Below are 25,514 nucleotides of genomic sequence, written 5' to 3'. Positions count from 1 at the left end.
TAGTGATTCGGTGTTCAATGACTTTCGGAATCCGAATTGGTTTGAGGTGAGAATGTCGTTTTCTTCTAAGAATTCGGATAGTTGTCTGTTTACAACCTTCTCCATGATTTTAGCGATCATTGGAAGGTTAGCAATGGGTCTGAAGTTGGCTGGGTCTGTGGGTGGTAGGTTAGGTTTTTTGAGGAGAGGCTTGAGCATTGCAAGCTTGAACTTTTTCTCTACTCCCACTCTGTCTCCTCTAATTGAGGTATTGACTTGTTATAGTTAAAGAGCTATTGTTATGTTGTTGTTTACTGTTATTGTTAACAAGCTATTGTTCTATGTAAACCGAGTTGATTTGATCTGTATCAAGAAAGTCGGTATATAAAAACCCCTAAATAAAATAAATAATAAATAAATAAAATTGGTCAGGGACTTGGCCTTGTGACAGTGAGCAGTTTATGATGTCTGCTATAGGTTTGGCGATGATGTTAGGAATGGAGAACAGCAAATTGGATGGGATGTGGTCTAAAGGGTGGGACGAAGGCTTCATCTTCTTGAGGATGTTTTCTATTTCTAAAGCGGACGTCGGCTCGAGGGTGGCAAGAGAAGCTGGGGTTGAGTTATGTTGCTGGGGGGGGCGGGGTTGAGTGCGAGCGTTGGGAGCCGGTGGTGGATGAGTAATTCGGTTGAGGAGAGGGCCCCTTGAGGGGTGCGACAAGGGTGGCGATTTTTTTCTCAAAGTAGACCGCCAGTTCATTGGCTTTGTTAGAAGCTTGTGCATCTGGTATGAGGGGCGTAGTTGGTTTTGTGAGGGCTGATACATAGGAAAACAAAGCTCTTGAGTCAAAGATAAAGTGGTGGATCTTTTTAGAGAAGAATTCTTTCTTGGTTCTGTTGATGACATTTCTGTATGAGTTTAGGCAGGATTTAAAGACCAAGAGAGTTGTTGTGCAAGGGTTTTTTCGCCATCTGTGTTCCTTAAATCTGAGCTCCTGTTTGAGCGACTTCAACTCGGGGGTGAATCAGGGTTTCCTGTTGTCCTTGTCCGGATGGAGAGTTTTCGTGGTCATGGGGCACACTTGATCTGCCACCCTGTTGGTAATGTTGATCCACGAAGTCGTGGCAGGGTTGACATCCGAAAGGTCAAGGTGAAATAGTTCTTTGGATAGATGCGAGCTGAGGAGTTCTCCGGTGCAAGGTTTTCTGACGGAAACTGAGGTTACATGTGTTGCTTGAGGAGGGTGTTCCTTGATCTCTAGCGCCGTGGAGATGATTCGGTGGTCCGTCCACGGGACTGGTACGCATGTTGGGTTGGTATGGGGCGATATTCCTTCATTTATAAAAATGAGGTCTAACGTGTGACCTGCTTTGTGGGTGGGATCGTTGACAATTTGTCTGAAACCCATGTGGCTGAGTGAGGAGAGTAGGGTTTCGCAGTTAGTGGAGCGAGGTTGAACGTCCACGTGAAGATTGAAGCACCCATAAGGATGGCTGGTTTTCTGGCATTAAGGTGTTTGGCGACGAGTTCGATGATGGGGGATGGGTCTGCCTCGAGTATTCCTGGGGGGGCGTAAATTAGTCCGATTAGGAGGTATTTTGATTTGAAGAGGGCAAATTCCAGGTTGGCTGATACATTAGTGGCCTGTAGGGTCAGGCCTAGCCCTTTTTTGGCTGCTAGGAGCAGCCCTCCTCCTCTTTTTTTGAGCCTGGGAATAGAGAGGAGGTCGTAGGCCTGGGTGGGGAGCTGATTTAATAGTACTGTGTCTGTGGTTTTTAACCAGGTTTCTGTGATAGCACAGATGTCTGGTTTAGTTTCGGAGAGGAAGTCGTTGAGGATGTGCGATTTTTTGGAATGGATTGTGCATTGAATAAAGTCAGTGAGAAAAGTGCCAGGCCGAGTAATTGTGTGACGGGTGATATAGAGATGGGGATGATCCTCTGTTGGCGATTGAGTGAGTGAGTGTAGGGCTTAGGGAGTCTCCTCAGGTGGTTGTAGATAATGGGAATGTTGAAGGAACGCATGGTGGCTAGATATGCAGGCGAGGCGGGTAGATCGAGTAGGGCTGGTTAGGGAGGAGCCTGAGGCTATGATGGCCAGCTGGGCTCAGACGCTTATTAAATTGCTGGAGTACGAGGGGATGCCAGAGCTTGAGGCAGGAGCCAACAGGATGTTGGAGAAACAGGATGTTGGGCAATAAAGGAGGCGGAGAGATGTTGGACAGGAGGGGTAGGCAGAGGCTCCACTCGGGGCTGCACGAAGGGGCGCACAAAAGGGGCCTGCCCCTTTGTCGCGCTCGCTCGGCGCGGCTCGGGGATTTAAACCCCCTGGAGCCGCGAGTGATTGGCCGGCGATCGTGCTGGTAGGCGGAGTTACAGCGGTGTGATGGCGTTCAGAAGGGCCGAAGGACGACTCAGGTACGAGGGCCTTGCAGTCGGTGGCCGGATCCGTCGGGGGCAAGGGAGGATTCGAGAGCCTTACCCCGGCGGGTCTGGGCGCCAACTGCGCAGGCCTTCCCTTGCAGTCGACGGCAAGTGGAAGCATCTGTGGTCGACCTTGAGTGGAAGCATCTGTTGTCAGAATTATCTGAGGTTCTGGAGCTTGGAAAGGTAGCCCTCTGAGCAGGTTGGACTCTTGGTTCCACCAAGCCAATGAGAGACGAAGCTGCCTGGTGACATGGACAATGTTGGACATTGGATGGTGGGCCTGAGGATTTTAATATCCACTGTGTTACTCGCATGGCAATTTGAGCCATCGATGTAACATGGACTGAGGCCCTCATGTGGCCCAACAAGACGAGAACACGACGAGCAGTCATGGTTTGGTGGGATTGTACAGTGTGTGCAAGCACTGCAAGCGTATGAACTCGGTCCCTGGGAAGAAAAGCCTTTGCTTGGATAGTGTCGAGATCCGCTCCAATGAAGGAGAGGGATTGGGACAGAGTCAGATTGGATTTTTGATAATTGACTAGAAATCCCAAGGACAGTAGTAGTCGCAAGGTGAGATTGAGGGATTGAAGAACCGCCTCCACAGACTGAGTGATCAGTAACCAGTCTTCTAAATAAGGGTAGACATGAGTATCCAGTCGCCTTACGTATGCGGCTACTACTGCCAGGCATTTCATGAAGACACGAGGGACTGATGCCAGGCTGAACGGTAGCACTCGGTAATGGAAATGCTTGTTTCCGACGAGGAACCAGAGGTATTTCCTATGAGACAGGGTAATTTCTATGTGCATGTACTTGTCTTTTAGATCTAGAGAGCAAAGCCAATCTCCCTGTTGAATTAGAGGGAGTAGAGAACCCAAGGTTACCATTCTGAACTTTTCCTTTTGAAGATGTTTGTTTAGGGTACGAAGATCCAATATTGGTCAAATGCCTCCCAACTTTTTTGGTATTAAGAAGTATCAGGAGTAGAAGCCCTTTCCTCTTTGCAGTGGGGCAACTTGTTCTATGGCATTGGCTTGAAGGAGGAATGTGATTTCTTCTTCTAGAAGGGAAGAGTGATCGGTGGAACTCCATGCCGGATGAGGTGGAGAGTCTGACGGGACTGAAAGAAAGTTGAGATAATATCCTTGAGTTATCACAGACAGGACCCAATGATCTGGGGTGAGCATGTTTCAGATGCTAATGAAGTGGCTGAGACTGGGAGATGTGGCAGTGGCGGACGTGGACATTTTCTCTCTAGAGGGCAGTCAAAAACCTGAAGAAGGACCAGGCTGTGGTGGAGGCTGTGTCTTCTGAGGCTTAGGCTGGCGAGGTTGAGACTTCTGATATGGTCTGGACGGGCAAGACAGTCTGAGGAGGGTAGTACCTGCATGCCTTGAAGGTGGTTTGTTTAGCCTCCCTTCTGAATGGGCATTTAGAAGAGGTGGAGAACTCCATGTGCCCAGCCGAGAGTTGCCGCAACGTCTCGTTATGATCTTTAAGTTGAGCTACAGTCTCCTGAATTTTCTAGCCGAAGAGGTTATCTCCTGTACAGCGGAGGTCCTCCAACCTCTCCTGAACCTCTGAACGCAGATCCGAAGATTTAAGCCAGGCCCGCCTCCTAGAACTTATTCCAGCTGCTGACACCCTGGAGGCTGTGTCAAAGATGTCATACGCAGAGTGCACCTCATGCTTGCCAGCACCTAGACCTTTCTTAAGAATGATATTGAGCTGGTCCTGGAACTGGTCAGGAAGGGAATCAGAGAGATCCTGGAGCTGCTTAAATAGGTTCCTGTTATATTGCGAGATGTAGAGTTGGGTAAGCTGCATTACAGGAAATTAGCATGGCCCCATGGAAGACCCTACGACCAAAAGCGTCGAGGAATTTCTGTTCCTTCCCAGGGGTCGCGGATGAATGAGGACGTGGCCTTCTTCTGAGCGGACTCGACCACCACTGAATGGTGGGACAGTTGAGTTTTTTGGAAGCCAGGTGCTGCTTGGACTAAATACGTAGCATCAGTCTTACAGTTAACCAGTGGGACTGTTCCTGGATGCTCCCAGTTGTGTTGAAGAAGATCAAGGAGGACCTCAAGGACAGATATGGACATTACCCTCCTTAGGTGCATCGACAAACTGAAGGATTTCTAACATTTTTTGTCTGGAGTCTTCTTCAGTCTGGAGAGTGAATGGTATAGTCTCCAACATCTCTTTGATGAAATTTATGAAAGAGAGGTCCTCTGGAGGAGACTTCCTCCTCTCTTCTGGAGGGGAAGGCTCAGATGGGATATCATCAGTGTCTTGGGAATCCGAAGAATCATCAGACCAAAGTTGATAGGGTTGATCCCCGGCGCCCAACAGCTCTCCAGAAGGCAAAAAGAGTCCTCCTCCAGCCGGAGGAGGTTGGGGCCCCGAGGGTATCGGCGGTGGCACCAGCAGCACCAGCATCGGGGGAGGTCGATGCGGCATCGGTGGCAGAAGCGGCCCCGAAGGGCTCAGTGACCTCAGTGGACGCCTCAGTGGTAACACTCCAGAAGGGCCGGGAATTGGGTCTGGCATCGGTATTTCCTCTTCCTCTGAGGAGAGATGGATGGGCGTCGATGGACCAGGATGAATCAGCGTTTTCCTGTGTGCCGAAGGCAGATCACCGATGAGGGCTTCGAGCCTGTCAAGTAGCGGTGCGAGCATCGTTGGCATCAGATCTGGTGTCGGAATCGGACTTGGTATCGGTGCCGATGGAACCGGACGTCCATGGAGAAGCTGCACCACCGCCTCTTGAACCATCCGGTTCAATTCCTCATGAAACGCTGGTGTTAAGACCAGGTCCGGAGTAGGAGGCTGGATGGGTGTTGCTGGAATGTTCACTGGTATAGATGGAGTCTCAGCTGCTGCTCCCACCAAGGGTGTACCCGGCATGGAGGAGGTTTGGGGCTCCTCGGCACAGGCCTTCTTCCTCGGTGGCTCGATGGAAGTGGAAGTCGACGCCACCGGTGCGCCTGGATCGGACGGCAAGGTTTTCCAATGCCAATGCTTTTCCCGATGCTCGCCTTTACTTGTGTCCGGCACCGAAGAAGTAGAAGCCGAAGTCTTCGATGTGGATCGAGAGTATTCGGTATCTGACCGATGATGGGACTTGGCTGGCGACGGCGTCGATGACTTAAAAGCTTTAGCTGAAGAAAGCTGCTTGGAATGAAACAAAGCCATCTTTTCCAAATGAGCCCGACGCCCCTTAGGGGTCATCTGGGCACAGTTGGTACATGTATCGACATCATGGGTAGGGCCAAGGCACAGCACACAAACCTGTTGAGCGTCAGTGATGGATATTGTTAGAGGACAGTCCGGGCACCTACAAAAACATGTCACCATCGTTATCTTCGAAAATTTAGGCCGCGGCACGGTCACTGACCTCCGAGCCTAAAACTTGGAACCGTCGGTTACCGACCGAAAAGTTAGTAAAACTTACAGAACGGTCACGGGTATCGAATGTGTACAAGGGGGACCCCAACCGGGGCGAAAATTTTTGCAAATTCTGAAACTATTTCCTGAAGAAAAATTCCTGTCAGGAAACCGTGAGAGAGCTCCTCATTCCGCGTCGCAAAAGCTGCACGGAAAAAAAGAGACTGAAGGGGGATCCCTGCTGGATGCAGGGTTGGTGGCATGTTGGGTATGCTCAGTGGTGCCAGTCAAAGTTCTAGAAACTTTGACAAAAGTGTTCCGTGATTGGGCTCCATCCTGATGATGTCACCCATATGCGAGGACTACCATCCTGCTTGTCCTGTGAGAAGAGCTGGAACACAAACACCACCATTAATTAATTTATTTTCATTTAGTGCATTTTACAATTAACCTAATTATATAGGTCCTGGAAGAAACATATGTGACAAAGTACACAACATATTAAGACTAGAATAAGAAAAAACATTGCAGCAATTATACAAATAGCTTTCAAAACATTTACAAACATGTCCAGATATTTAGTATTTCAGGTAAAACAGGAGTTTTATGTGTACTGTGATTTCTTGTTTTTCCCAGACAGCGCTCATTTCCTTTGAGCTGCCCTGCATGTGATGTTTAACATTTTCAACAATGTAGCTTAAAATGAGACTTGGGATGCTTGCTTGACTCAGAATAAAGGTTAAGAACATATGATATATTTTTGAACGTCAGTATATAAAAACAAACACATAAATAAATAAATAAATAAATAAATAAACAAATAAATAAATAAATAAATAAATGTAAACCAAAGATCTATCAAACCTCTATATCTTGTTTCCAACAATGGCAAATCCAGATGATAAATACCTGGCAGGATCCCAAAAGGTAAATAGATTTGATGCTGCTTATCCCAGGGTTAAGCAGTGGATTTCCCCTAGTCCACCTTAATAATGGTTTATGGACTTTTCCTGCAAGAATCCTCACAAACTCCAACAAAAGACAACACATCACCCCCATCCTCCGTAACCTACACTGGCTGCCTATCAAATACAGGATCCTCTTTAAAGTTCTCACAATTATTCACAAAGCAACACACAACCTCTCTCCCATAATGTTAAGCACACAATTCCGACCACACACTTCATCCAGACCCATCAGAAGTGCATACAAAGGCACACTGTATGCCCCGCCAGCTAAAACATCACTAAGGAAGCGCGCACTATCTACAGCAGGCCCCAATCAATGGAATGCGCTCCCACCAGATCTACGACTGGTGGGAACGCATTCTGGAGTTCAAAAAAAAGCTAAAAACCTGGCTCTTCATGCAAGCTTACCCTAACACTTAAAGCTGCCTTGATGCTATGACAGACTTAATCAATTTTCTATCTCGTCGGATTGATAACGTTGCTTCACTTGATCAGCTTTGCTGCCCCCGGGCCGACTTTCACTCAATCTCACTCAATGTACTCTCTCACGCCAGAGACAAGGTTACATCACTTATCGCATATACTATTCCCGTTCCCACATTATGAGAGGTGCTCTCCCCCTTTTTAATTTCATTTAGGCAGACTCCAGGACCAACTCTTATGGTAGTATATTCAGATTGCGTTCATTTTATAAGTTTTTACTCATCGGTTATATGTTCCGTATCCATTACACGGCTATATGTTCCGTGTTCATTCACTTGTTATATATACCGTATTCATTCACTTGTTATATATACCGTATTCATTCACTTGTTATATATACCGTATTCATTCACTTGTTATATGTACCGTATTCATTCACTTGTTATATGTAACGTATTCAATTGTTTTGTGTACAGACATTGACTAATGTACAGTTTTATGCACAGCCTTTGGCTAATTTACTGTTTTATGTAAACCAGAGTGATTTGTATTTCATACAGGAAGCTCGGTATATAAAAATTAAAAATAAATAAATAAAATAAGAACTTGTCCAAACTTTTTTAAACCAAGCTACACTAACAGCTTTCACCACATCCTCTGGCAACAAATTCCAGAGTTTATGTATTGAGTAAAAAAATATTTTCACCAGACCCAATTGCATGAAGTGATGTCATTGCTGCGACAAAGAGGCGTACAAAACTGGCCTCAGTGTAACGTTGCAAAAGGAGGAGAGTGTGTGAGAAAATTACCTGGAGACTGATACCGGGAGTGAAGCTCTCAGCCCGGCCCCAGAGACCCAGTCGCATGAAGTGACTTGAAAACCTGGCTGTTCGCAGAAGCCTACCGCTGAAGGGTCTCCTCAACCATCACTGACTCTCATTCTCCCACCCCTCCTTAATCCCTACCCCCCCCTCTTTTCCCTCTCCCCTTCCCCCCCACCCAACCTCACCCTTTCCTTCTCCCACTGGACATACCATGCTAATAACTGCCTAGGATAAATCTATGTTTACGTATCTTATAGTTTTTGTTGATTATATATTTATCTCTCTCTAATTGTTTCTTAGTTTAAATTCTGTACTGTCTTCCATTGCCCAGGTTTTACGCTCCCTGTTTAATGTAACTTTACTTTCTACCTTGATGTTAATTGGTTTCCCCTCAGTTACATTGTAAACCGGTACGATAAGACCTAGTCTTGAGCATCGGTATAGTAAAAGAAATTAAATAAATAAATAAATAAAAGTGACGTCATTGCTGTGACCAAAGAGGGTATAAGCTGCCCTCCTATGGCACGCAGCTGCCCAAGGTGCACCGCCGAAGCTTAGACCAGCTTTGACTGGATTGGCTGGAGTGACTGAATATAGTTTTGAGTCTTGGAATTTTTTTTGGTGAAAGACTTGTTGGTGTAAACTCTCTCTCAACCCTCAGGTACTAAAAACCTTTTATTATTTGACTTTACTCTCTCTCTCCTCCATTAGAGAAGCATATTTTTTTTTTTTAGTAAGGACACTGCTGCTGTTTCCTAACCTTGCACCCTTTGCCTTTTTCAGTAGTTACTGCTATTAGGGATGCCACATACTAAGAGAAAGACGAAAATAAAGCCTTCCTCAAGTACTCCGTCAGTTGAGCCAGGTCAAAGGACGGTAGCAAGCTGGTTAAACTCCCCCTTGTTAACTCCTGTTAAGGGGGCCGCTTTAGGGGTAGAATTAGAGCAGAATTCGCCCTTAATGGCCGAGGACATCTCGCTAAGTCCAGGAGCGCCTAACACTCCACCGTTGCCTGGTAAAGAAGGGGGGGTTACCCCTAGGAACACCAGGCACTTCACAGGTTGACACAATGTTACTGTAAGGGGAAAATGATGATTCTAGGGAAATAAATGTTTTATCTACAGGGGATTTGGACAATTCTCTAATTGCTCCTAGTCAACAGAGTACATCAAAAACTGAAGGGAAAATTGATCAGAACATTATTCAAGAAAAGAAAAAAGAGAAAAAAATAGAAAGTTAACAATATTCACGAAGTAATAATTAGACCTGCAACAATAATGATGGATGCTGTATGGAACTATCTGGTTAAATTGGATTCCTCAATAATAAAATTAACAGATGTAGTTAATGAGACAAATATTGTTGCAAAAAGAAATTCTGAAACATCAGACTCAGCAAAAGCAAATTGTAAATTTAGAACAACGTTGAATAAAAGTTGAAAAAATACAAATTCAGCAAATAAAAACAAAGCGAATTTCAGAAAAGAATGGAAAATATAGAGAATTATACCCGAGCGTTATTAAACTTGAGGGTTGTTAATTTCCCTATTATAGGAAAGATGAGCCCTTTCGAATTGTTCAGAGAATATATTATACAAATCTTAAAAATCCCTGATCAGCGGATCCAAGATGGTGATGCTGTGCTAGCACCGCGAGCATGGGCTCTCACTTTGTACTTATTTCTTTGAAAATTCTTCATTTGAAATGCCTCATTCGGTCAGGAAGAGGCGAGCCCGGGAAAAAGTTCTCCCTGGAGCCCTTCACGAGACGCCTGAGACTGGCCCGATGGACGCCCACGTTCTTCGAGGGGTCATGACACCGGGAGAAGAGTCGCGGGAGCAGGGAACAGAAAGTGAGGAGGTATGTTCCCTGCTGGACTCCGAGACCACACTGTCCCCCGGTGGTGAGGGAGGCACCGAGGAATCCAGCATTGCTGCGTACCCCGGATGGAGACCCAGAAGCTCCAGCAGCTGAAAGTGCGAGTGGAACATTCCGGGCAGGGAGTCTCCCTTCGGGAGGGAGCAGTACAGAAGAACCGTCCAGAGAGGGTGAAACGTTCCTCGGCAGCTCAGATAGAGGCGATTCAGTACCAAGTATCCAGGGGTTAACATCTACACCCACACCGCTGCAGATAAGTCTGAAATCTCCTTCTTTCTACTTACAAAAACCAGACCATATAACTCTGGAAACTTTATGGGAAGCAATGGTTGGTCTAGGTAATCTAATGATTAAACAAACTGAGCCACTTACACATAAATTGGAGGATCACGAGGGCGCATATTATTTCTTTGGAAAATACTGTAAAGGCTATTCATACCCAAGAAAATGAAAAGAAAATATTATTAAACTCTGTGAAAAATCAGCAGGATCTTCTGGTAAAGGACAATCTAGGATTATTAAATAAAATTGAAAATATGGAGAATCTACTAAAAACCAGAAATCTTCGTATAATCAATTTTCCAAAAGTTCCTTATATGTTACCCAGAGATATGTTTGGTAAATATCTTCAGGAAATATTGAAGGTGCCATCGGATCAAATACCACCACTTATTCGAGTATTCTATATCCCAATGAGGGGAAATTTAAAGAAAGAAGAGGGTACTGGTATGAGTAGTGACCCCCTGAAGGAAACAGGGGAGCTTCAACCTGGTGCAACTGGTTTAAATGTTATGGATCTTTTGGAATTATCAGACCAAGCCCAAGCTGAGCTGGCTACTTTAATCGTTAACTTTGCATTGGAGATGGATAAAGAATGGATTTTAAAATTGTATTTCAAACATCGTTTAGAACCATATATGGGTATGCAAGTGAGGATATTTCCTGATATTTCCAAATATCGCAGAAAAAGAGAAAATTTTTGTTGTTGAGACAGCAAGTTATACAAATAGGAGCAACTTTTGTAAATGTTTAAGTTTAAAGATAAATCATTTTTGGTTTTCCTAACATCGCAGTTAATACAATTTCTTGCTGATAAGTCTCAATTGCAGGGTATGTGAAAATCTATACTTGTTCCTGTAGCCTTATAATGTCTGAGTTTGAGTCACCTCACATAATATATATATATATATATATATATATATATATATATATATATATATATATATATTACCCCTGCCAATGCTATGAAGTTAGTTAATATGTTTTAAGAAGGTAAATGACCACTTGGATTCTTTAATAGTGGACTTGGTAATGTATATTTGGATTGTATTGTTTTCTTTTTCCTTCAGAAATTATGAAGTATACATTTGATTTATTGTCAAGAGATGTATCTTGATAAATTATTGAAAAATTAATAAAGAATAAAAAAAAATCCCTGAACAATGCATGTCAATCGTTAATGCTTTTTATCTCAATACAACAACTAAGATGAAAAATTCAGAACAAATAGTTAAAGATAAAAATGAACTGGAACATCAAAATTTGAATGCTGAGCCAACTATTGATATTTCAGATTTTCTCATGAGATCACAAGAAGAATAATGTATAGAAAAAAAGAGGTAATTTGCTGGTAACCTTTGCATTTATTACTGACAAGGATAATGTTCTAAAGTTCTTTTTCCGTAATAGATTAAAAACCTATTACGGCCAAAAGATCTGGATTTATCCAGATCTGGTAAGATCAACTCAGCTATGAAGGAAGAAATTCCAAGTATTGAGAAAAGAGGTAATTGAGAAAGGTGGCCAATTTATACTTAGATACCCTTGTAAATGTATGATTAAAATTAATTAATGGCTAGAATTATCATTTTTTTGATCCAGAGCAATTGAGGGCACTACTGGGGAAAGAAACAATGGCGATTTGAGATAAATCAAGGAGGATACCTTACTTTTTCCTTTTTGTCTAAATAATACTTTGATAAACCGCTTTTGATATAATATGCTTCCCTAATTTTTCCTTTAAAAAATCAGAAATATGTAAGTTTATATAGGTTGTATTGTTACATAATATTATGTTTTCTAAATTATTTCTGTAAAATTTCATATCGCAGGATATACTTGTTATATTGGTTAAAAAACCAACAAATAAATAATCAAAAATAAATAAATAATCAAAAATAAATAAATAATCAAAAATAAATATTTTCGCCTATTTGTTTTAAATGTATTACTCAATAACTTCATTGCATGTCCCTTAATTTTTGCACTCTTTGAAAGAGTAAACAGCCAATTTGCGTTTAACCGTTTAACCGTTCCATTCTGCTCATTATTTTATAGACTTCTATCATATCTCCCCTCAGCTGTCTCTTCTCCAAGCTGAAGAGCTCCTACCTCTTTAGCCTTTCCTCATAGGTGAATTGTTTCATCCCTTTTATCATTTTGCTCAACTTTCTCTGAACCTTTTCTAATTCTACTGTATCTTTTTTGAGATACAGTGTCCAAATCCGCACATGATACTCCAGATGTGGTCGCACCATGGAATGATATGGAGGCATTATAATATTCTCTGTTTTATTCTCAAGAATATATCCCAGTATCTTTACTATGAGACTGTAAAATCCTGCATTCCCCCTGGTCAGAGAGCTATTGCTAATACTTTGTGCCCAGACTCTCTCTTCAAACACAACTCACAAAGAACTAGCCCAGGAGTTGTCCTTATTTTACTTGTTACTGGTTGCAAGTTAAATATTTTTTCCTTTCACTGTTCCTGCTTTCTGTTAATAAACTCTTTAGTTTGTTAGCTCTGTTTGTCCTGGACTAATTAATAATCCCAGTAATTTCTGTATTGGGTCTTTGGGTATATTTCTTATGTTCTTAACCTCGCAACTCCTGGGTTGTGCGGATCTCAGTGTCACTAGAAACCACCAGGGAATAGCTTGTGGGTGGGGGGTTGCCAGTGTAGGGGGGTATATATGCAAGTACAGGCAGGCCTCAGCAGTACTTAGCAGGACTCTCCAAGGGTCCATAGGATTAACTGTCAGTGAATGTTAGGAATAGCATTCAGGCATTATATGGCAATACTCATAATGATACACTATATATAAAAGTAAAGCAATAGCATTCAAAATAAAGGCAAAAATGGTATTTTGCAACCTCAAATTCTAAGAGGCTTAATTACCTGACATACCCGCTTATTTTTTCCTGTTTGCTTTAATTCCCTGCACTAAAAACCACAGACATTGAGACACAAATTACTTTCCATTTTATATTATGTGGTTTCTTTTAGTTAAGCATTAATGGTTTCTTATTTTCTCTTTGCTGCTTACCTCCTACCCCTCTGGGGCTCAAGGGGGCTCTAGTTTAAAAATAACTTGCTCCAAATGGTGCTAGGGTACCAAAAGGTCTTCATTCGCACATACTCAGGGTACTTCCACATTTTCTAATCCCACAATCCATACCTGTCCTTTGTCTAGCCAAGCTATTGCAACTGAGAGCCACAGATTACAATTCTCTGGAACCAAGCACAAATACACTCTTTCAGCAGGGTTTCCCAATCAGTGTGCCTTCTCACCTGGTCAGGTGTGCCAAAGAACATAACACAAGGACATAAGAAATTGCCATACTGGGTCAGACCAAGGGTCCATCAAGCCCAGCATCCTGTTTCCAACAGTGGCCAATTGAAGCTACAAGTACTTGGCAAGTACCCAAATACTAGGTAGATCCCATACTATTAATGCCAGTAATAGAAGTGGCTATTCCCTAAGTCAATTTAATTAATAGCAATTAATGGATTTCTCCAAGAACTTATCCAAATCTTTTTTAAATCCAGCTATACTAACTGCCCTAACCACATCTCTAGCACCAAATTCCAGAGCTTGTGCGCTCAGTGAGAAAGAAATTTCTCTAATTATTTATTTATTTATTTAATGTCTTTTTTATACCGATAGCCGTTCACACATCGTATCGGTTTACAATTAAACAGGAACCATTGGGCAGAACCCTTACATATAACATTGCAAACAGGTTAACTTTTGGGCAGGGCCCTTACATAAAACTGAGAACAGCAAAATCACTATATACATATCATCAAAACTATATACAATAGATAAGTACATAAATAGCTGAGTCAAAGTACAAAATCGATAGGCATACAACGTAATCCGAGAATTAAATCATAAGTCGCGTATCAGATTCTAGGAGAATCACTTCTTATTTAATCAGTAGGGATTTATGTAATGGGAGGTGATGTGTGGTAAGCTTGCTGGAAGAGCCATGTTTTCAGTTTTTTTTTGAAAGTGGGTGTGTATGATTCCAGGCGTATATCAGGAGGCAGGGAGTTCCATATAGAGGGGCCGGCTAGGGAGAAAGCTCTGTTTATAGTGGATGATAATTTGAAAGATTTGATAGGTTGTGCACGTAGGGTTCCTTGGAGGGCAGTACGTGTGGGTCTATTCGAGGTACGGGGGAGGAGTGGGGGGTTAATCCAATTCAGGTTAGAGTTCAACAGACTTTTGTGGATGATGGAACAGGCTTTATAGAGAATTCGAGAGTGTATAGGGAGCCAATGAAGTTCGATAAGTGTAGGGGTGATGTGATCTCTTTTTTTAGAGTTTGATAGTATCCTGGCGGCAGCGTTTTGTAGTAGTTGTAGGGGTTTGGTATGGGTAGCGGGGATGCCTAGAAAGAGTGCATTACAATAGTCTACCTTAGATAAAATGATAGACTGTAGTACAGTGCGGAAATCAGAAAAGTGTAGCAGTGGTTTGAGTTTTTTTATGGTTTGGAGCTTAAAATAGCATTCCTTAATGATAGATTTAATGAAAGGTTTGAATGTAAGATGGTTATCAATGAAAACACCAAGGTTGCGAACGTGTGATGGGAAACTTGTGGAAGAGTATGCAGGTGGGATGTCTGGGAGCGGTGGCCTGTTAGATATAATTAAAAGTTCAGTCTTGCTGGGGTTTAGCGCTAGTTGCATGTCATTTAGTAATTTGTTGATGGCTGAGAGACAGGATTCCCAGTTGCGAAGGGCAGTAAGGAGAAAGTCAGAGAAAGGGAAAATAAGTTGCACATCGTCCGCATAAATAAAATGCTTGATGTGGAGGTTAGTGAGGAGGGTGGTAAGGGGGAGCATGTATAAATTAAAGAGGGTGGAGGAGAGTGAGGAACCTTGGGGAACACCTTGGGGAAGACTGATGGGGTCAGATTCATTGTTATCAACTAATACTGTGAAAAGGCGATCCTGGAGATACGATCGTATCCAGGAAAGGGCATTGCCAGTGATCCCGATGCTCCTGAGGATGTTAAGGAGGACATCATGATTGACTGTGTCGAATGCCGCTGAGATGTCAAGCATGGCAATCAGATAAGAAGAACCTGCGTCTGTACCTCTAATGAGGGTATCATGTAGAGAAAGTAGCAGGGTTTCAGTACTTAAGTGCTTTCTGAAACCGTGTTGTGTGGATGGGAGAATCTTGTTTTGCTCTAGGTGATCTGAGAGCCGTGAGTTGACAATTTTTTCAAGAACTTTAGCTAGGAGGGGTAAGTTAGAGACAGGTCTGTAATTAGATAAAGTGTTGGGGTCAAGATTAGGTTTTTTGAGTAGTGGTTTCACTACTGCTTGTTTAAGAACATTAGGGACTGTGCCATGCTCTAGGGAACAGTTAAGGATATTTGAGAGGGGTTTGGCAATCACCTCGGGGATAGCTAGCAGGAGTTTAGTGGGGATAGTTTCGGAAGGATGAGATGATGGTTTTAATTTTTTAAGACGGAGTTTCCAACGAAACCCCGCGACTCAAGTTTTCCTGGCAGAGCCACCACGGCAAGCTGTCTCTGGCGTCCTGGGTCAATGGCAGGCTGAGGAAAAATTCCTCCGAGACCGGGCTCCAGCGGGAGAGCAACGCGGACTGCAAGGGACGCATATGCGCAAACGCCCATGGAACTAACTCTAGCGTGGAATTCATAGAGCCCAAGACCTGCAGATAGTCCCAGACCACTGGGACCGGTTTGCGCAACAACCTGCGAATTTGCCCCTGTAGTTTGAGGATACGCTCTTGCGTTAGGGCCACCGTGCCTTGACACGTGTTGAACACCGCCCCCAAATACTCCAGGGATTGCGACGGCACCAGATGACTCTTGGCCAGGTTGACCACCCAGCCCAGGGAGCGTAACAGGTGAAGCACCCGCTGAATCGCCAGCTGACAAAGAGTCCTTGACTTGGCCCGAATCAGCCAATCGTCCAAGTATGGATGCACCAACAGCCCCTCCTGGCGGAGTCTCGCCGCCACCACCACCATAATCTTGGTGAACGTGCGCGAGGCAGTTGCGAGGCCAAATGGCAACGCTTGAAACTGGTAATGTTGCCCCAGTACCGCAAACCGGAGAAACCGTTGGTGCTCCCGTCGAATCCCAATGTGCAGGTACGCCTCTGTGAGGTCCAGAGAGGCCATAAATTCTCCTTTTCTGACCGACGCGATCACGGACCGCAAAGTTTCCATGCGAAAACGCGGAACCCTTAGGCACTTGTTGACACTCTTCAAGTCGAGAATGGGACGAAAAGTCCCCTCCTTCTTGGGTACCACGAAATAAATGGAATACCGGCCCTGTCGGAGTTCGCCGGTCGGCACTGGAACGACGGCCCCGAGGTCGCGCAAGCGCGCCAGAGTCTCCCGCACCGCCCGGTGCTTTTCTGAAAACCCGCAAGGGGACACCAGAAAACTCGGCGCCGGACGGCGCGAAAAATCTAACGCGTAGCCGTGTTTTATCACCTCTAGGACCCACTGATCCGACGTAATCTTGGTCCATTCCTCGTAAAACCGGCTTAACCTGCCTCCAACCGGGGGAACCGAGGAACGGACCGGCCTCACTTCATTGTGCTGGCTTACTGCCCTGCACAGCCGGACTGGCCCCCGGACGGCCGAATCGACGCCCACGAAAGGACTGCGAGTACGATTGTTGGCGGGCCGCACCGTGACGGAACGAAGAGTTCGATCCTCGCGCTGCACGAGTTCTACGGCCCCCACGAAACCGCGGCCGAGCGGCTGGAGCACCCCGGAAGCGGTATCTATCCTCCGGTAAACGGTGCGTTTTATTCTCCCCCAAGGATTCCAGGATATCCTCCAACTCCTTACCAAAGAGCAACTTCCCCTTAAAGGGAAGAGAGCCTAACCTAGCCTTGGAGGTACCATCCGCCGCCCAATGGCGAAGCCACAACAGTCGCCGCGCCGCTACCGCAGAGACCATGGTCCGTGCCGAAGTGCGCAGGAGATCATAAAAGGCGTCCGCACTATACGCGATGACCGCCTCCAATCGACTCGCCTGTCTCGCCTCATCCGTCGATAGAGACTCATTCGCCAACAGCTGCTGTGCCCAGCGTAAACCGGCTCGCAACGAAAAATTACTACAAACCGCGGCCCGGATACCCAACGCCGAGACCTCAAAAATACGCTTCAGTTGAACCTCTAACTTCCTATCCTGTATATCTTTGAGAGCCGTACCTCCCGTTACCGGGATGGTGGTCTTTTTGGTAACCGCCGCCACCGCCGAATCAAGTTTTGGCAGGCGCAAAAGTTCTAACACGTCCTCCGGCAGTGGATATAACTTATCCATAGCCTTAGCTACCTTGAGTCCCAAATCCGGAGTATCCCACTCCTTTTTTTTTTTTTTTTTGTAATATGTTTATTGAATTTTGAAATGACAACCATCAATCATTCGACAAATAATAACAACCGTTGTACAACTTGAAGAACAGTCCCCCCCCCCCCCCCCCGTCCCCGCCCCCCTTATTGTCCTGGTGGTGGTCGTGGGACCTCCTTTCCTGGGAACGGTAACCGTCACTTCTAATGGACTCCTTCGGGCACAGGCTGATGAGGACCGAGTCTGCGCAGAGTCTAGCGGCTCAGGAGGCGTCCGCTTCCGGGCCTCTATCCTGGTCTGGTTGCCATGGATCCATGGTCACTCCTGTAACTGGGGCTAAGCGGGTTGTGAATGCACTCCAAATGCTAGAGGTGAGTACCGTTCTCCGGGGCTCCCGATAGGATAGTAGGGCATGTTCCATAGAACAAAGCCGTGTCATTAGTCTAAACCAATGTTCATAATTGGGGCCAGTGGTATTCAGCCAATTTGTCAAGATGACTTGTTTCCCCACCACTCCTGCCTTCAAAATAAATAGGAGGGCAGGGTCAGGTAAGGTAATGGGGAGTGAGGCCGGGATCCCAAACAACCAAAGGTTTGGATCCGGTGGTAACTTCACTCTCAAAAAAAAAGAGCATGCTCGAGCTACTTTGTTCCAAAATAGGGAGCTGGAAGCACAATCCCAAAAACAATGAAGGTATCCACCCTCTAGGTGGAGACACTTTGGGCAGGCTGGGGATGGCGCAATTTTCATTTTGTAAGCCCTTGTAGGGGGGATATAAGAGCGCCAGAGAAACTTATACTGCACCTCCCGTAACAAAACACTTTCAGCCACAGCACAAATATTCTTAAAGCAGTGCACAAATTCAGTGTAAGACAGTGAGAAAAGTGGCCAGCCCTGCCACTGAAAATACAAGGAATGGAGGGATTGGCTGTCACTCAATGCCCCTACCGCTCTATAATAACCAGAAATTGTAGGCTTGCCTCCCCTCTTCTGTAACAGTATCTCCCTAACTCTCTTGGTGTGCAAGGTTTCCACTAACAAAGGTCGTGATTTATGAATGTAGTGCGCCAATTGTTGATAAGCATAAATGTCCACTTCCGTCAACTGGTATCGGTCCCGGAGGGTGGCAAACGGCACCATACTGTCCCCCGCCTCGTCTAGGACGTCGGAGATATAAATAACCCCGAGATCTCTCCATCTTTGGAAAACTCCTCCTCTATTCCCCGGGGGAAATAACACATTGCCCACAATTGTTAACAAGGGTGTTGGTGTGCTTGGGGCGAGACACAGCTTACACAATAAAGCCCACGCTTTTCTGCACGAGCTCACTAAGTCCAATTCTCTGACAGTGCGGGGGACATGCTGCGTAGGGAGCTGGAGCAAAGGGTTAAGAGAGGTGACATTCAGCCACTCCAGGAGACATGAATGCGGGGTCAGGGATGACGTAGCCAACGCCCAATCACTAACGTGGCGAAGACAGCATGCTAAGTTATACAACTCTAAGTTCGGGCATCCCAGTCCCCCCTCCACCCCAGGCCTCATCAATACCGATAAAGGTATACGCGCTTTTCTGCCTTTCCAAAAAAAGGCACGCAGGGCTACCTGGATCGCCCTGTGATCAGCTTTAGTAATCCAAATCGGCGCCATCTGCAACAAGTACAGCCATTTGGGGACTAACATCATTTTATATAGCTGTATGCGTCCTGTCAAAGACAAAGGGAGTAAGGTCCATCTTTTCAGCGCGTCTAGAGTATATTGCAACAAGGGTTTGATATTAGCTCCGTAAAGTTTCCCGCCTCGGCTGGGGACACGAATCCCCAGGTACGTAAGCTGTCCCTCTGCCCATTGCAAGGGGAAAGTCCCCTGCCATCGAGCGCGCACGGTATTTGTGACATCCAGCGCTGCCGATTTCGCATAGTTTACTTTCAGTCCCGCAAAAAGACCAAATTGACGTTGTATATCCAATACTACCGGTAGTGAAGACTCTGGTTTGGTGATAAATATCAGTATATCGTCAGCGAAGGCCGCTGTCTTGAACACATGCCCCGGTCCACCCACTCCAACTACCGAAGGATTGCACGTGAGTTTCCTGAGAAGGGGATCGAGGGTCAGAATATAAAGCAATGGCGACAAGGGGCAGCCCTGCCGAACTCCCCTCTGTACCGCCACCGCTCCAGAGAGACACCCATCAACAAAAACACGAGAAAGGGGTTTATAATACAGCAAAGTTAGATATCTCAAAAAATCTCCCTGTATGCCAAATCGCTGTAAGACCGAGAATAAGTAATTCCACTCAACCCGATCGAATGCTTTCTCCGAGTCCAAACTGATGGCAAGAGCAGGGATGTCATGTTGCTGACAAAGGGTCATAGCCGTCAACAATTTTATCATATTGGCATTTGGCTTACGGCCCTTAACAAAGCCAGCTTGGCTCGGAGTAATCAGTCGGGGTAAAAAGACGTTCAACCGTTCGGCAAGAATCTTGGCCAAGATTTTATAATCGCAATTGAGTAGCGATATGGGTCTGTACGAGGCCGGGTTAGTAGGATCCTTCCCAGATTTAGGTAAGACTATGACATGAGCTTCATTAAAGGCAGTGGGGAAGGCACTTGTTGTTAGTCCCGCCGCATAATATTTTGCTAGGGGAGCAAGAACAAAAGACGACATTATTTTATAGAACTCGTAAGAGAGGCCGTCGGGGCCTGGGGATTTTCCGGTATTCGCTGCGTGTATAGCTTGTTCAATCTCGTATTCCTGTACAGGGCGATTTAGGAAATCTCGTTGGGAAGCATTGAGGGCCGGCATAGGAAGGTTCTGAAAGAAAGTCTCCTCCTCAACTTGTTCCCCCCTAGCCTCCGAAGCATAAAGGAGACTGTAAAATTGGCGGAACACCTCACTCACCTCTTTCGCATTAGCCGTGGCCACCCCCGTCGGATTGGCTAAACTCGCTACAAAGGACCTAGGGCGCTGGGTTCTTGTCAGGTTCGCCAGCAGGCGGCCCGATCGATTCCCAAACCGAAAGAAATCTCGCTGCCTCCTCCATTCGTACGCCTGGGCCCTTTTTTCTAAAAGGGTGTTTAGGCGGCCCAGGACACTGTAATAGTCCTCTCTAGCTTTATCTGTATTTTGGAGCAACAGGGCCTGTTTTCTGTCTGTCAATAGGGATTCTAGCTCTAAGATCGTATGATTAATTTGTTGGTTTCGGGCATGGACATAAGAAATGATCTCCCCTCTGACAACCGCTTTCGCCGCCTCCCAGTAAAGGTGTGGTGTGTCTGTGTGTATGTTATTGTGGAGGGCATATTCCTTCCATTTCCCCTTAAGAAACTGTTGGAACTGGCAGTCATCTTTTAGGAAGGCAGGGAATCGCCAAATCCGTGTGCGATGGTCAGTGGGTTGGGAATGCAGCCCCACTGATATTGGGGTATGGTCCGAGATAGAGGGTGCTTCTATGTCAGCCCTTCTTACACCAAAAAAACCGCTCTGGGAAACGAGGATGTAATCAATTCTCGAGTGCGTGCCGTGGGCCTTAGATATGTGGGTATAGTCACGCTCCGTGGGATGGAGCGTCCGCCACACATCGAGCAAGTCTAGCTGCTGACAGAGGTAGGCCACTCCTCGTGCTCTTTGCCCCGTTGGAGCGAGCGTAGGTGCGCTCTTGTCTAGTGAGGGATCGTGCACTATGTTGAAATCCCCTGCCACATACAGTGTGCCCTGCGCATGGATCTGAAGTAGGTTACCTAAGTCTACAAAAAATTTATGCGAGTAGAGATTAGGGGCATATACCGAACAAATAGTGACTGGTTTGCCGTCCCAGACTCCTAACAGTATTATGTATCTGCCTTCAGGGTCAGGAAAGACTTGGGTCACTTGTAAATTGGTCGCCTTATTAATTAAGATAGCCACTCCTCCTTTACGTCGGCATGCTTCTGCATATTCACATCGTCCGACCCATTCCCGTCGAAGTTTGCTACTCTCTAACGCTGTAAGATGGGTCTCTTGCAGACACACAACGTCCGCGTGGAGTCGTTTAAGGCGATTTAGTACTTTACTTCTCTTGATTGGGGTGCCCAACCCATTAACATTCCATGATACTAAATTCAGCATGTCTTATAGCATAGGACAGTCAGAAATCTAAAACACAGTGTACCTTTAAGAAAAATGGGAGGAGGGTTCCCAGCCTGACCCTCCCCCCCCGCACTTCTCCGGCCCGGTCTCCACATCGGTTGAGCAGAATAGCATAGCCCCAGAGTGTCCCCATTTCGTCCCCAGGAAAGGAGAAGAAAAACCTTTGTTTCCCACCCATATCCCTCCCAACCCCCCCATTCAGTTGGCATAGAAGAAAAATAGCAATCACACAACCATACAGGAAATAGTAAACTTTCCACCACTCTTCTTCGTGATAACTCTACACAGAGGAGTCTCCAGCTCTCCTGCGTCCCCCCCTCCCAATGTCCCTCCCCCACCCCCCCTTTCCACCCTCCCCCCCCATACCTCTGAAAAACCCCTAAACCGAAATAGAACTGTCCGCCTCCAAACAAAACCGGAGGCATAGAGATCCGCCTAACGTGTCCTGGGTCTCCACCTCACCGCTCTATTAAAACAACTCCAGAAAAAGGAAAACATTGTTTTCTGGTCCCTATATTAAATCCAAGGCAGCGTAACCAGGAGGAATAGATAGATATAAAAATAAACAAAATGTTAAGGGAGCAAAGCGGAGTGCCCTTCCAGTGGGGTCCATTTTTTTTTTTTTCCCGCCGTCTCCCCCTTAATGAGGGCCCTTCTCTCCGTCCCTTCGTTCCAGGAGACAAATCCCATTCAGTTTTGGGCTGGGCAGGCTACATACAGTCCTGTCGATTGGTCACAATCGCCTGTAAGAGCTCCCTTGCTCGGTCCGCGCGTTACCGCGATGCATGGCTCCCCGTCTTAGGGTCTGTCCTCCCATGCCACACTCCTTTACTCCGGTACCGGATCTTTACCAGTAGAGGCCCCGCTTGTCCAGCCATGGATGGCATGGGGAGCCGCACTCCTCAGTGCAGGAAGCTGGGAATCGTCTTAAGCGGATTTCGAAGGCGATATGCTCCCTAACGTCCGTGCCCCACAAACCGGTCACCTGCACTGCAACGTTATCTATGTGAAAATTGAGCGGCGACGCTTTGCGCATGCAGGCCATCAACTCCTGTGCCCAGGTGTCGAAGCACCAAAGGACCGCGCCAACAAAGGTTCCAGAGGGGCTCCTGCTTGGCCTCCATACCGCATCTCCGCCCTTCCTCAAAATGGCGGTACCATGTTGTTCATTTTTGTTTTCCCACCTTCCTGTTTTCATGCTGTTTTTTTTTTTTTTTTTTTTTTTTTTTTTTTTTTCCCCGGCTGCCCCTCTCCCGGCCCAAAGGTGTCCCTGGAGTGCAGCGTCCGGTCTCGACTGGACTGGTAAGAAACATCATAACAACAAAACAACAAAATTAGAAAACGAAACTGCGTTGGATGTGTAGTAGACTTTGTTAAGGTAGTTGCTGTTAGCCTGTATATTTGAGTTGCTCTCTCCCTTCCCGTTGCCCCCCAAACCGTATAGACCAAAAACAAACTATGAGGAACGCCACAACCACAGAGTAGTCCGCTCTCCGCAATCTCCCGCAGCATGCATCGGTCCCCAGTTCATGCTTACTATTTGCGGTGTCTCCCCCAACACTTCCTTCTGGGGTTCTTCTAATTAGTGGCGGGGAGTTGCAGCTTGTCCAAGAAGGTCTGAGCCGCGGCCGGGGTGTCAAACAGATGGGTTTGCTCAGCGTGCCACACCCGGAGCTTTGCGGGAAAAATGAGCGAGAACTTCACTCCTTTGTTGTGGAAGCTGGTACAGACGGGTGAGAAGCCTCGCCGCAGCTCTGACACCCCCGCCGAGAAATCTTGGAAGATACGAATGGGCTGGCTCTGGTAGGTTATTTCCCTTTTCCCTCTGGAAGCCCTCCATATTTCGGACTTATGCGCAGAGTTTAGTATTTTTGCGATGACAAGGCGTGGGCGGGTATGACCAGGTTTTCTCGCTCCCAACCGATGGGCTCGTTCGATCACGAGCTTGCCTTGCAGGTGGGGTAACTGGAGCGACTCCGGAAGCCAGCTTTCTAATATGGTACAAAGCTGTCTTTCCTCCACATGTTCCGGGAAGCCCAGAAATCGAAGGTTATCTCTTCTCGCTCTATTCTCGAGCTCTTCAATTTTCGCTTGCAGTAGATTTAATTTCTTGTCCGTGTCCGCCATTTTTCTTTCCGTGGCTATAGCCTCATCTTCCACGCTGGATATGCGGTTTTCTATATGCTCTATACGGGGGGTCAATTCTAGTAAAGTCTCCTTGACCTCCTCAATTTGGGTAGTGATTTTGTTCAGTTTTTCATCGAGTGCGTCCCGAATCGCGTCTTTAATATCCGACACTGTCAGCCCTACATTTGCTTGAGAAGGCTCCCCAACGCCAGCTGCCGCCATCTTAGGGGGAGAGATCCTTGTTTTTTCCTTCTCCCTTCTCCCTCCTTTGGTCGTCATCGGCGATTGCAATTTGTTCATATACTTAACTATGGACATATGTTCTCTGCGGTAGCTGTGGTAGGGACTCCAGATATTTATTTTTTTAAACGCGGATGGCACGCGGTATGTGAGGTGGGCCCAGGAGCTAGAGAGAAGCCGTCCTCCCTGCTCACCACATCACGTGATCTCCTTGTATCCCACTCCTTTAACATCAAATCCGATGCCGAGAAATGTAGTGGAAACGCCGACGAGGGACCCCTGAGGCCCAAGACAACCGGATCCGTCTGACCCAGACGAGATTCTACCTGGGGAAGTGGGATTCCCAGTTCCCCCAGGATTTCCGGGATGAGGGGCCCTAGCTCATCCCTATGGAACAACCGAACTACCTTCGGATCGTCCCCATCCGCAGCGTGCAGTGTCCCTGCATCCTTAGGCTCCGGCTCTTCATCCCCCTCAACCCCCCTCGGGGGCTGGGATGGACAGTCCAGATCCTCCTCCGGATCCGCCAGCGCCTCCGACTCTGACGAGGAGAGCGAAGGCCCCTCCGCCCCCCTGGAACGAAGAGGCCTTGGCCTGGGCCGGGGCCTAGACAGCCCCCCTCCCCCCGTGCTGGATTTTGGGGCCTTGACCGCTGGCGCTCCGCTCTCAGAAGCGGGGACCCCCGGACCTCTCTTCCGAGCCAGGCGGCGTGCTTTAAACGCCTTATGCATAAGTAACACGAACCGCGAGTTAAAGGAGGAGTCCGATGACCCCTCCTCCTCTTCCCCATCCTCGGGGGAATCATCCCCAGGAGACCTGGACCCTAACGGCCCTTCTTCGCTTCCAGACACCCTCTGGGGGGACAAACGCGGCGGGTCCCGCACCTGTGCGCTGGTCTGCCGGCCCGCGCTAACTTGTGCTGCCCGCGCTGAGAAAATGGCCGCCGTTCCCGCCGAAAACGCTGGCAAAATGGCCGCCGTCCCTGACGAACTCGCAGCCGTCCGCTCCGGGAACGCTGCTACCTCGCGGTCCTGCCTACCCCGCCGAGACGCCGAAGGCACCGCCGACCCTCCTTCTCCGCCGCCCACGCACGCGGAACAAAGACTGTCGCGCGACAGCCTCCCTGCCGCGGACCCGCAGGCCCGACACGAAGCCTGCCGAGGCATGTGCAAAAAAAAAAAACGCCGCGGAGATTGGAGAAAAAAGCAAGAAAGACAGAATTTTCCTCCCCGGATCGCCGAGCCCCCAGACGCGAGGTACAAGCACACCACACACACACACACACCAAAACAAAATCCAACAACAACATTTTTTTTTTTTTTTTATATGCTGCTTACCTCGGATCCGGATCCGGCTGGGGGGAGTGAGCCGGGACCCCCGGTATCACCCCCAGCCCTATCAAGCCGGTACGTGGGGCTCCCCCACTCCTCGGCGGCCTCTACCAGGAGGAACGGTCCCCTCAGGACCCTACCTTCCCCTGGGAGGCGGGGAT

General features: G+C 46.8%; 2 protein-coding genes across 5 annotated transcripts in view; both read right to left on the bottom strand.

Annotated features, from left to right (window-relative positions):
• Positions 1-25,514, bottom strand: part of SCAF8 (SR-related CTD associated factor 8) — a 686,214-nt gene that overhangs the window by 402,917 nt on the left and 257,783 nt on the right. The gene's annotated exons all lie outside the window — the stretch shown is intronic.
• LOC115088435 lies at positions 15,666-25,284 on the bottom strand. The gene is made up of 2 exons (XM_029596705.1): positions 24,247-25,284; positions 15,666-17,541 (listed from the first exon to the last, which is right to left on the bottom strand). Exons 1-2 carry the CDS (start codon positions 25,186-25,188, stop codon positions 16,759-16,761), a joined length of 1,725 nt encoding a protein of 574 aa, XP_029452565.1. The 5' UTR covers positions 25,189-25,284; the 3' UTR covers positions 15,666-16,758.

This window comes from Rhinatrema bivittatum, chromosome 3 (genome assembly GCF_901001135.1).
Source record: "Rhinatrema bivittatum chromosome 3, aRhiBiv1.1, whole genome shotgun sequence".
Taxonomy (NCBI): domain Eukaryota; kingdom Metazoa; phylum Chordata; class Amphibia; order Gymnophiona; family Rhinatrematidae; genus Rhinatrema; species Rhinatrema bivittatum.
The sequence above is the reverse complement of the archived record's forward strand: the minus strand, read 5'-3'. Positions and strand labels throughout refer to the sequence as shown.